The 12,100-nt window shown below is 38.3% G+C and overlaps 2 protein-coding genes across 3 annotated transcripts in view; one reads left to right on the top strand and one right to left on the bottom strand.

Annotated features, from left to right (window-relative positions):
- The first annotated feature begins 2,852 nt into the window (after positions 1 to 2,852).
- LOC111433761 (homeobox-leucine zipper protein ATHB-14) lies at positions 2,853 to 8,224 on the top strand. 2 transcript variants are annotated; one of them, XR_002708853.1, is made up of 19 exons: positions 2,853 to 3,803; positions 4,222 to 4,381; positions 4,481 to 4,596; positions 4,688 to 4,778; positions 4,853 to 4,948; positions 5,031 to 5,144; positions 5,228 to 5,311; positions 5,403 to 5,558; positions 5,643 to 5,717; positions 5,801 to 5,907; positions 5,995 to 6,181; positions 6,257 to 6,445; positions 6,522 to 6,605; positions 6,692 to 6,826; positions 6,913 to 7,238; positions 7,404 to 7,515; positions 7,610 to 7,759; positions 7,847 to 8,075; positions 8,121 to 8,224. XR_002708853.1 is itself a non-coding variant. In XM_023070955.1 (18 exons), exons 1-18 carry the CDS (start codon positions 3,592 to 3,594, stop codon positions 7,991 to 7,993), a joined length of 2,541 nt encoding a protein of 846 aa, XP_022926723.1. In that variant the 5' UTR covers positions 2,853 to 3,591; the 3' UTR covers positions 7,994 to 8,224. The 2 variants fall into 2 exon arrangements, 1 of the variants encoding a protein (XP_022926723.1); XM_023070955.1 differs by having other exon boundaries at positions 7,847 to 8,224.
- Positions 8,225 to 10,370: 2,146 nt separating this feature from the next.
- Positions 10,371 to 12,100, bottom strand: part of LOC111433765 (DNA-damage-repair/toleration protein DRT111, chloroplastic-like) — a 5,040-nt gene continuing 3,310 nt past the window's right edge. The window contains exon 2 of the mRNA XM_023070962.1: positions 10,371 to 11,145. Coding sequence (XP_022926730.1) covers positions 10,849 to 11,145 — 297 coding nt within the window. The 3' untranslated portion in view covers positions 10,371 to 10,848. The remainder of the gene's footprint in view (positions 11,146 to 12,100) is intronic.

Genomic DNA, 12,100 nt, shown 5'->3' on the forward strand with positions numbered 1-12,100 from the left:
CACTTTTGTTCCAAGAGTGTTAGGTGGTGTCCTATGCAGACTGTGTGGAGTCCCTATCAAACCCCCATTCCTTGCATTCCTTGTATATCAAACACTTTCTTTTCAAATCTCCATTACCTTTCTAATAATATCTTCTTCAACCTTCTCTTCTCATCTCATGTTATGTATAATAACAATGTTAAAAGTGTTGTTATGAATCCTCAAAGGTTGTTATTATAATGCATGAGAGGTTTAAGGATGGAGGCAAATGCAATTTCATGCACTAGTGCCCACCCACTAAACCCTTTTTCAGAAGATTTTAAAACCAGAACTGTTAAAAAAACGTATATTTAAATGCAAAAGTCTCAAACTTCATGATTACTCCAAATCATAATTGGGATGTATTATGTGATAGCAAAGCCATAATGAATAGCAAAAATACAACAGTTTTTGGCATTTTGCTTCACATGAGTATTCCCCTAAAGTTGGGATTCTTCCGCTCCATCACTTATCATGCATACATGACAGAGAAAGCAAGGTGTAAAATGCAAGCAAAGGCACAAATTTTAGGATAAAGAAGGTGGGGTTTTCATCTTCAATATATATATACACACACACACACATATTTATGAATCAAGGACCCTACTCCTTTTGGTGCATGACAGAATGTGTCGACCCCAAAGTTTAAATTTTGCATCCTAAAGCTTTCTTTTTAGTGAAAATTCACTCTTGAGTCAAGTTATTCGTCTGAAAAAAACACGAGTAAGTAGCGAAAGGAGACACGAAAACAACCCTTCTCTTCAACTTTTAGTTTCTTTTTTAGTGGGTTTGGCCTCATCTCTTCCAAAACAAAAGTAAAAGTTATTAAAGTTAAAATGGAGAGAAACAGAGAAAGGAGGGGTTTGATGATGAATGATATGTAGGCAAGGAGACAAGAAAACAGCAAGAGAGAGTCTGCATAGCCATTGACTCATCTCTCCCTCAATTCCCATCATAACCCCACTACTCTTAACTTATCTTCAACACATCAAAACCTTGGATGCTTTACAGATATCAAAGCCCTTTGTACTAAAATGTCAACCTCTAAGTCAATTACTTTTGTTCTTTTGAGCAAAAGGGTATGAAAGTAAGCTCAAACACATAAAACTAAATCAACCCAGATTCTAAGAAACTCATCTTTTGAAATTTTGACCTCTAAATGAAGATTCAAGCATGAGTTCCCTCTGGAAAGCTATTTGGTTTCAGCATATAAATGACTTGTATGAACAGTTGGGGCAATGGCTATCCAGCTGCTTTATGCTGTTAATTAACCATATGATTGTGATTAAATTAAAAACAAAGTTTAGAATAAAGAAAAAGTGTCCCACAAGGGAATTGTAAAACATTATTGCATGCCCCAAACTCTCATAACAACACTATCAATCATTACCCATTAGCTTCAACACACTTTTTAACAATATGATGCATTATAAACTTAGCAAATATTTAATATCACAAATATTTAATGCGGGGAGTGGTTGGATATTGAAGATAAAAGCAATAATTAACAAAAGGGTTATGCCTCTAATTGGCTCTTCTGGACACTGTCTTCTTTGTGTGAAATCTTAGCCTTTATTTTTGGTCAGTGAGCAAAGATTTTAACTTGGATTCTCTCTTCACTCTGATAGATTCTCTTGATAAGACTAAAACTTTCCTAAAGCTATGCTCTTTCTCTTTTTTTTTGGAACAAAAAACAGAGCTTCGGCTGCAAACATCTAAAAGCTTAGCACCAGAATTTTGGCCTTTTGTCATAATATCAGCCATAAGAGTAAAGGAAGGAACTAAGGTTTAGTCGGGTAGGAGAAGTGAAGCAGATACGAATGGTTGTCGACCTAAACATAACTCAACTAGTTAAATACACCATTTTTTAAAACAACTTCTCTCTCTCCCTATATATATATTGTAGGGGTAGAGTTTCTACAATAAAAAGTAGTGCTAGTGCTGCCCAAGAAATGATAGCACTGAAGTGTTGTAAATTTTGAAAGTAGTAATCAATTTAATCCTAAACCCTAAACCAAATTGCTTTGAAGACACTATATAGCCCATAGCCCTTACTTTTTTTCAATAGATTCCTATCCATTCTTCCAAATCTTAAAACCATTTTTCATGCTTAAACAAGTTCTTTGGTTAAAGAGGACTATTGATAGTGTTCCATGACCATTCCACTAATGAAATTGGGACCTCTTTCTTCCTCTATTTAGAAGATAAATCATTTTTTTACTGCTTGTGTTCATAGCTATTTGTAAAGTTGCTTCCTTTATTACCACTTTCTTTGATTGACTTTGAGCATACATACGCATATATTTGGATATCGTGCCTACTACTCTTAGCTAGTTAAAGATGTTTAATTGGTTGTTGGTTTGACAAGTTTGTAGAGAATAGAAAGTGGAATTAGTTGGACTGGATTGATCTAAGATCGTGAACGTTGCAACTGATTCAGCTTTAGCTTCTGGGAGATACAACCGTCTCAAAGTGCATGCACACGAGTAATTGCAAACCCAAAGAAACTAAATTTACTAAAACAGCTATAAGAAGGCGAAGTGATTGGGAACAAATTGTATGACAAAAAATGGAGGAGGTATACCTAAAATGCTAAAGTTAGAAACACCAACATGGATCTAAAAGACCAAATCTTTAGGTATTGTTGAATGTAAAAGATTAGCCAGTTAAGAAAATAGCACAGAAACAGAAATGATAGTGAATAATGCCAAAGATAAAGTTGGCAAAAGTCCAAAGGCCAAAGGTAATAATTTTGGCCACTTTGCCTCTCCGCTACTTCATATTCACCTAATAAAACTCCTTCTCTTTCAGATACATAACAATAAGTAAGTAAGAACATGGTTTTTTTTTCTTTTTGTTCTTAGAGATTGAGAAATGAAGATGAAGAACAGAACCCATTATTCAAAAGAACCGTTCTTCCTCTCTGGCCTTCTGAGTTTATGGGACAGGCTTTAAATAAAACAAATGCCCCTCTCAGCCTCTCTCTGACACTGCCTACTCTCAATTAATCCTTCTTTTTCTTTTCTTTTCTTTTTGAATTTTCACATCACTCAGTGGGATTTTCAATTTTTATTTGTTGCAGAAAAACCCAGAGAGAGAGAGAGAGAGAGGGAGAGAAAGTTGGGAAGAGGAATTAGCCACCTGGCTTTTGGATTGCCATTGGATATTTGTTTTCTTGTGTTTATAATACTTTCTCTGTCCACGTCTTTTGCTTTTCTTTCTGTGGGTTTTGGTTTTGGATTTTCTTTTTTCCTCGAAATTGGTGTTTTTGTGTGATAAAGAGCAGAGGACTCTGTTCATGCTCTTCTTCAACCTGTGTGCTTTGAGGAAGAAGCAGAGCACTAACTGATGAAGGAGAGAGGAGGCTCTCTTGGAGGAGAGAGCCTGCCCGGTAAAAACACTAACAACACCAACACCAACACCAACACCGCTCAAGAAGAAGACCAAGACGACCCTCAAATCCCATTTTGCTGCTAACTTCCCTTTTTTCTCAGTCATAAAATTTCAGTCCTTGAGGCTTTCTTTTTGGTGGGTTTTGAATCTTTCTTTGTTCCAGTTCGTTTCAAAAGGTTCATGGCGCTTGTAATGCACAAAGACTCATCAAACCAACAGATGGATACAAGCAAATACGTACGGTATACGCCTGAACAGGTTGAGGCATTAGAGAGAGTCTATGCAGAATGTCCAAAGCCCAGTTCTCTTAGAAGGCAGCAGCTCATTAGAGAGTGCCCAATCCTTTCTAATATTGAGCCCAAACAGATCAAAGTTTGGTTTCAAAACCGCAGGTATTATTCTATTTGTTGCTTCTCTTCTCTTTTCTTTTCAGAACGAGAATCTCTCTTTCAGAAAACATGTACTAAGTGTTTTTGTTTGTTTGTTTTTGCTATCCGAAATACTGTCATTAGTTTTGGTTTGGGGTATGAGCTTGTGGTACATCTGGGCAAGGAGTTGAATAGCTATGGGAGATGGGTTTGTAAGGAAGTGATGCTTTTGATTGAAAATAACCACTTTTGTCCATAGAACTTCTGTGCTTTGGGGTTAAAGTTCATTCAAGTGCTTGACTACTGTCTTTAATTGTTTGGATTTGAACTAAAACTATATAACCTTCTGGTTAGTTTTCTAAGATGATAATCTAATTAAACTTCTTACTGCACCAGTGCCAAAACAATTTCACAGTTCCTTTTTTCCATTATTCTCTGTTAGATGCCGGGAGAAGCAGAGGAAGGAATCTTCTCGCCTCCAGAGCGTGAACCGAAAGTTGTCTGCGATGAACAAGTTGTTGATGGAGGAGAATGACCGTTTACAGAAGCAGGTGTCCCATTTAGTGTATGAGAATGGATTTATGCGCCAGCAACTGCATAGTGTAATCCCTTTTAGAACTATGACCTTCATCTTTGTCTTTAACTAATGTGCTATTATGATTGCTATTTCTTAATCTTAGCTCTTCTTTTCTGATGAACAGACATCTGGGACGACTACAGACAATAGCTGTGAGTCTGTAGTCATGAGCGGTCAGCCCCAACAACAGCAAAACCCAAATCCTCAGCATTCTAATAGGGATGCAAACAACCCAGCTGGGTCAGTATGTTTATCATCTTGCTGCATATCCCACTACTTTTTTCTTCAGCATTCTAATATTTAAAGTGCTTTTATGAATTGGGTGCCGTAGTCTTCTTGCAATAGCTGAGGAGACCCTGGCAGAGTTCCTTTCCAAGGCTACAGGAACTGCTGTCGACTGGGTCCAGATGATTGGGATGAAGGTAAGTGCTCTTTGAATGATTGGGGTTCAAGGTTTACTCAAGGTTCTTAATGAATAAATGTCTAATTTGCACAGCCTGGTCCGGATTCTATTGGAATCGTTGCTGTTTCCCGCAACTGCAGTGGGGTAGCAGCGCGAGCCTGTGGTCTTGTTAGTCTAGAGCCAATGAAGGTACTTGCTGTTTGAAGATGATGGTTTGATTGTGGCAACTTTGTTATGTGAGCCTAATGAACCTGAAATTTGATCGATGCAGGTTGCCGAAATTCTTAAAGATCGCCTTTCATGGTATCGTGACTGTCGCTGTCTTAATGTTTTAAGTGTAATCCCTACTGGAAATGGGGGAACAATAGAGCTCATATACATGCAGGTTACCTAATACTTTTCTTTCTCTCACTTTCATGGTTAGTTTTTCATTCTACCATTTCTAATTCCATCTTTTTTCCTCGTTAGACTTACGCTCCAACAACATTAGCAGCTGCACGTGACTTCTGGACCATGAGATACACAACAAGTTTAGAAGATGGCAGTCTAGTGGTAGATTTATTCAACATAACTGTGAAACACTTGTTTTTCATTTGGATATGGTGAGCCCTGATCGCAACTTTTGTTTTGGATTAATTTGCAGGTCTGTGAAAGGTCATTAACCACTTCAAGTGGTGGTCCAGCAGGGCCTCCGCCATCTACTTTTGTGAGAGCTGAAATGCTTCCTAGTGGTTATCTAATACGAGCATGCGAGGGTGGGGGATCTATTATTCACATTGTTGACCACATTGATTTGGATGTGAGCTTTCAACTAAAGTATTCAATCAGCATGTTTTTTTTTATTGTTCACTTTTTTCATTTTCCTTCTGTTCATCTTCTGTAGGTTTGGAGTGTCCCTGAAGTTCTTAGACCGCTTTACGAGTCATCCAAGATCCTTGCTCAGAAAATGACGATCGCTGTAAGAATTGTCCCATGAGGTTTCATTCTCTTGACAAGCAAATCATATCTGTTCTTACTGTGTGGGACAAATTCATCTTACAGGCATTGCGTCACATTAGACAAATTGCACAAGAGACTAATGGAGAGATCCAATATAGTGGGGGACGTCAACCAGCTGTATTACGAACGTTTGGTCAGAAACTCTGCAGGTTGTGTTTGCATGAACGTAACTGGTTTATTTACTATGGAGAAAATAGTCCTTAGTGATTTAGTTCTAATCGTAAAATGGTCTTTAGGGGTTTCAACGATGCTGTTAATGGGTTTGCGGATGATGGTTGGTCAGCTATGAGCAGTGATGGTTTGGAGGATGTGACAATTGTCATAAACTCATCAGCAAACAAGTTACCTGGGTCACAGTATAAAACGTCTATGTATCCCTCTTTTGGTGGAGTGATGTGTGCAAAAGCATCAATGTTGCTTCAGGTGTGTATTTGGTTGACTTTATGCGTCTACTCGGAAGTACTTGGTTTCAATCTGAATTTGTCTACTCGACTACAGAATGTTCCCCCTGCTTTGCTTATTCGATTCTTGAGGGAGCATCGATCTGAATGGGCTGATTATGGAGTTGATGCCTACTCCGCTGCGAGTTTAAAAGCCAGTCCATATGCTGTTCCATGCGCAAGGCCCGGTGGTTTCCCTAGCAGCCAGGTTATTTTGCCTCTTGCTCACACTGTGGAGCACGAAGAGGTAAAGATTCCTACCTATCAGAGAAATTCTTGCAGGTGATCCTTTGACTATAAATATTAGTGTCGTCTTTGTACAGTTTCTGGAGGTGGTTCGGCTGGAGGGCCTTGCATTCTCCCCTGAAGATGTTGCTTTGGCTGGACGAGATATGTACTTATTGCAGGTTAGTTTATTACAATGTGTAAGTTGGATCTTATCTAATGCGATGTTTTTCTCTCGTGATGTGTTTTCTCAACTTCTTCATGGCAGCTCTGTAATGGAGTTGATGAGAATGCAGTTGGAGCTTGTGCTCAGCTTGTGTTTGCGCCTATTGATGAATCTTTTGCCGATGATGTGCCGTTACTTCCTTCTGGTTTTCGTGTCATACCCCTGGATCCAAAAACGGTCTGTTTCTGTATTTATTGCACACATCCCTTTTTAAAAGCATAAGTTAATTTGCTTTCCTTGGCTTTGTTTCCCCCATATTGCAGGATGAGCCCACTGCTAATCGAACATTGGATTTGGCTTCTACTCTTGAAGTCGGTGCCAACGGTGCACGCTCTGGTGGTGAAGCTGATTTGAGCACCTACAACCTCCGGTCGGTCTTGACTATTGCCTTCCAGTTCACTTTTGAGAATCACTTGCAGGAAAATGTGGCTGCTATGGCTCGACAGTACGTTCGTAGCATTGTGGGGTCTGTTCAGAGGGTTGCTATGGCCATTGCCCCATCACAGTTGAGTTCCAATATTGGACTAAAACCCCTTCCTGGTTCTCCTGAAGCTCTTACTTTGGCTCGATGGATTTGCCGAAGCTACAGGCATGTATCCATTATCCACTCGAGTCTTCGACTTTTATGTTCCTCATAAAAACTAGGCTTATTATTCTTCATATGTATGGTTTATAGTATCAAATCTGATCTATGTATATGAAGAACTCCTCCCCTGCCCCAAATAGGTCTACTTACAACAGTTTTGTGTTTCAGGATCCATGTTGGAGCTGAGCTCCTTCAAGCCGATTCCCAGTCTGGGGAGGCCATGTTGAAGCAGCTCTGGCACCACTCAGATGCAATCATGTGTTGCTCCGTCAAAGCCAACGTAATCGATGTTTCTACCCTAAAAACTCGACTACATAACAGCCACGGAACTGCTCTGGAAAGCTAACAACATGTTTGGGAAATTTTCATTGCAGGCATCTGCTGTGTTCACCTTTGCCAACCAGGCCGGTCTGGACATGCTTGAAACCACTCTTGTTGGCCTGCAAGATATAATGCTCGACAAAATTCTCGACGAAGCGGGTCGGAAGATCCTCTGTTCTGAATTCCCCAAAATAATGCAGCAGGTAAGCATGGTTTGATTTTAATCATGGCATGGTCTCTTCTGTCCTACAGATTAGGAATATCTTACATACATTTTTTTTCCATTGCAGGGATTCACAAATCTGCCGTCTGGCATTTGCGTATCGAGTATGGGTCGTCCTATTTCTTACGAGCAAGGCGTTGCCTGGAAGGTTCTAAATGATGATGATTCCAATCACTGTCTGGCTTTCATGTTCATAAACTGGTCTTTTGTGTGATGGCTAAGGACATGACTCTAGTGGGATTGTAATTTCAACTTAGACATATAATGCCTTTGGTTGACTGCAGGACTTTTTGCTTTTTCTTCCTTTTTTTGTTGGAAAAACAAATGTTTAAGTAGTTGGATGGACCCTTTTGTTTCAAACTTAGACACCCATGTCTTAAAGTCGTTCATTTCATGAACTCTATTATATGCTAATATGATAGCTACATCTTCTGCTTAAGGATCATTTATCTATATAGCTACATCTGCTTCATTTTGTAGGATTCAGTAGAGGACTATCCAAATAAGAAATCTGACAAAAGGTTCGTGTATAAAAAATCTGAAGCCCAAGTAAAAATATGAACACTACATAGTGCACACACTACTTACACATACAAAGTGTAAAACATGTTTGTTAGATTGAAGTTTAATACTGTAGCAGCAGATAGACTAAATGAGAAGACAATACAATAGATTAAAGCTAAAGGGCACAAATTCTTAACCCAACAAAAGCTCTTGAACAGATGAGACAGTAAGAAACTTGTTGGAGAGGAAAAGGGCAGTGAAGCAAAGCAAGTCAAAGAACAAGTAATGGTGAGTTAAAGGGTTAACAAACCCAACAGTATTTGACAGAAAACTCATAAATGGAGAAGAAGAGAAGCAGAAAGGAGTTGAGCTTCAGCTTCAGATGCACACAGACAGGTAGGTGAAGGTGAGCTAAGCAGAGCTCCCTCTTTCATTTCACAAGTCATAACTACACACTATATTTGATGACAGAAGGGGTAGGGTGGATGTAAAATCAGTCCATCTCACCAATCCTATAATATAATCATCATCTTTGAAACAGAGCAGCAGCCCACACCAGGATCTTACCTGTTTTGGCTTTTCCTTTCCATTTTTTTCTCTGTAACCAAACAAAAATGGGATTTTGGAAGGTCTAATCACACTTTAATTTTTCATATTACTTTCCCTTCATAGTTTCTTGCTTTTTCAAACTCATTTCTTTACCATTGTCTGATGGAGTGGTTTTTGCCTCCTCTCATTTTGGTATCGTTTTTATTTTTTTTACTGATGTAGTTAAAGAAAAGAGGGAGGGGCGGTAAAAGGATGAGTGCCAAAGGTACTGTGAACTGTAATTTCGAGACTGCTGCCAGTCTTTGTCTGTGCTGTTTTTTTTTTTTTGTTTGTTTGTTTCTCCAAAAATAAAAAATAATAATATAATTTATTTTTAAATTAACTAAACAAAATCTTTTCCATATCTTTTTGGTGCAGACTTAATTTAAAGCCATTGATTCCTCTATCTCTCTCTCTCTCTCTCTCGGGCTTTTCTTCTTCCTGATTTTGGTAGTATCTGGGTTTGCTTATTGATTTGTTCAATGTAAATTAGAAACAAAAAACAAAGGGTTGAATTAAAATTTTAGTCCCAAATTTAGGTTCATTTTCTCCTCGAACTTTAAAAATATGCATAGATATTGAGGTTTAAAGCGTTGGAAAAGGAAATGGGGGGTTTTCAAAGGTGTAATTTGGTTGTATTCCATGGACACCATTTTCAAGGGCGATTGTCCCTACAATGGCACTACCTGCACCAGCCACAGCCCCAGCCCCAGCCCCAGCCCCAAAGGAAAAGAAGGCATTAAAGTGCAAAGTTTCAAAACCCCATAGAAAAGTGTGGTAGAGAGAGAATCTCAGAGTGGGATTAGGGCTTGCAATTCATTTGGGGATCCTTTTTCTGGAATTGCTGCTGTTTTTCAGATTTTCTTAGGGTTTAAAGATATCATCTTCCTCAGACTCTATAATCCATAGGGTTTTTCAAATAACCCTTCCAGTTCCCCCATTTAATTCAGATTTGACTACTCCAATCCATTTTAGCATCTATTATACTTCCCTTTATTCTTTCTTTTTCTTATCTTTCCTTTTGAGATCAATGACTTAGGATGTCTTATTTTCAATTTCAAAGCCCCAAAATGGTGAAGCCTAGAGGTAACAAGACATAAACTGTCTCGCTTAAGTCTAAATTGCACCCAAAATCGTGCACTCTATAGTGTTGAAAAAACATTGCATATGTCTAGAATTGTAGAAATGACTATTTCATTATACCTTTATCACATATTATTATAATGCGAAGTTCGAAATGAGTTTACAAAGATGGAATTCTTTTCTTAAAAAAAGAAATCAAATATTCATTTATAACCATGCACACGAGTCATGACTCATGGATTTCTTTACCTAAAATTACTGTAAAAGCCCAATCATAATCCACCTGCAGCCCAACAGAACGCCCATCTTCATCACAACGTGCTGTACATGCAAATAGAGTTGTTAGTCTCTCTGTATCAGTCAAATCAAACGAGTCTTAGTGGAAACTATTGTTCAAGACAACCAACGAAGCGAAGAGAAAGCAAACAAGATAAACTTGCCAGGCTTTTATTAAGACACAGACGCTTGAACACTACAAAATTTTACTTAACGATCTGAAAATCAACAAAAATGGAACTCGCCAAAGGTTTATCTTGGATGGTTTTTCTCTTTACCATGTGCATAATACTTCCTTCAGTCAAGTCCCAAGATAAACAAGAGATTCTCATAATGCCTGCAAAGAGACCCAATTTTTGACCAAATGCCATAGAAATTAGAATCTTGTATTCAATTAACAGGAGCAGGTAAATATGCTTCTTTGTAGCTATTTGACTAGAACAATCTGCACTAGCTAATAAGATCAGTTCAACAATTCCATTCCTGGGCTTCATTCAGTCAACGACATCGTGGGCAAATCTCTTGACAACAGGAAAGTTAATGCACAATCCAATCCAAATTGATCATAGCTTCATCACTGCAGAATGAGAATGTCTCGCGTTCTTCAATTCTTGGGTTTCATGTAAATCCAGGGACTTCACCGGGCATTGGAGCTAATTCATTCTTACCGAACCTTTCCTCATCATAAAATGTAGCTCGAACTACCCTTCCACCAAAGTACCGACCATCAAGATCAACCAAAGCCTTCGTCGTTTCTTCTGATCTTTCAAACTGCACAAAAATACGAACAGCCTCGTCCACTGGAAAATTGGGTTCTGTAATCTCAAATATTAGAACCCGTGTTACTGTCCCATACTTCGCACACTCTGATCCTACTTCCTCCTCTAGCTCATCATCCACCTCACCAGGACCCACCTTCAAGAAATATTAAACAAGGCAGCCATTCTCATCATTCTCTTCAGGAAAAACCACAAATTATATGCTTTTAACGTCTGAAGAAAAGTGTAAGGTTTTCTTTAAAATGAAAAATGCTTCAAGTTCAATCGTCAAAACTTATCATTTAGATATCCTCGAGGATAAAATTGTTTGTTGGCTTTATACATAAATACAGTGTGCCATATTCACATGTGACGTGATCTATCAACTGAAATTGAGTCTTAGTGAAACAGAAAATAATCCTTCAGGTCAGATACTTTTTTTAACATAATGATGGATCCTCATATTACAGGCAATTATAGGTCTTACATTCCATTACAATTAAACAGAAGAAAATACCACACTCAAAAGCAACCCAAACATAAATGAAAGATTAAAAGATTAACCCACTATGATAGTAATGACATTAAAACACAACCTAGATTCACATTTATATAAGTAGTTGCTAGGGTAAAGTGAGGGAGGGATCAAACATGTATTAGACGATTCTTAAACCAAGTAATAATCTAAAATATATATATTGTTTTTTTTTTCTATATTTACAAGCTCCGCCGTATTAGTTACAAAAAAAATCTCCAATTGGATAGGAGGGAATTTGAGCTGTAGTTGTTAAAAGGAATAACACTGTTACACAAATAAGAGCCATAAGAAAACCAGAAAGCTAGTACCTTACCTCTTATAGGAAACTTGAAATCAACTCATGCTCTAGAAGTACCTAGGACCTCTTTACCTTCATGCCCAAAATGCTCAGTGCCAACAAAAATATGAGCTTGTCCCCTAATCATTAAAAAAGCTTCTTTTCTTCTCTCTTGTTTTTGTGATCGTAGAACAAAACTGAGGAATGGGGCAATTGAAGAAAGTATGCAAGTAGGAAGGAAACCATCCAGGTAAACATCTGTTACCCCACGCCCCCCCCCCCCCCCCCCCCCCCCCC

Source organism: Cucurbita moschata, unplaced genomic scaffold, assembly GCF_002738365.1.
Source record: "Cucurbita moschata cultivar Rifu unplaced genomic scaffold, Cmos_1.0 Cmo_Scf00043, whole genome shotgun sequence".
Lineage (NCBI taxonomy): Eukaryota > Viridiplantae > Streptophyta > Magnoliopsida > Cucurbitales > Cucurbitaceae > Cucurbita > Cucurbita moschata.

Bases quoted from the DNA above. Each gene is read 5' to 3' on its own strand.
- LOC111433761 (XM_023070955.1), top strand. From the start codon at position 3,592: ATGGCGCTTGTAATGCACAAAGACTCATCAAACCAACAGATGGATACA. The intron at 6,182-6,256 runs GTGTGTATTTGG...ACTCGACTACAG, and splicing joins AAGCATCAATGTTGCTTCAG to AATGTTCCCCCTGCTTTGCT. The intron at 7,516-7,609 runs GTAATCGATGTT...TTTTCATTGCAG, and splicing joins GTTGCTCCGTCAAAGCCAAC to GCATCTGCTGTGTTCACCTT.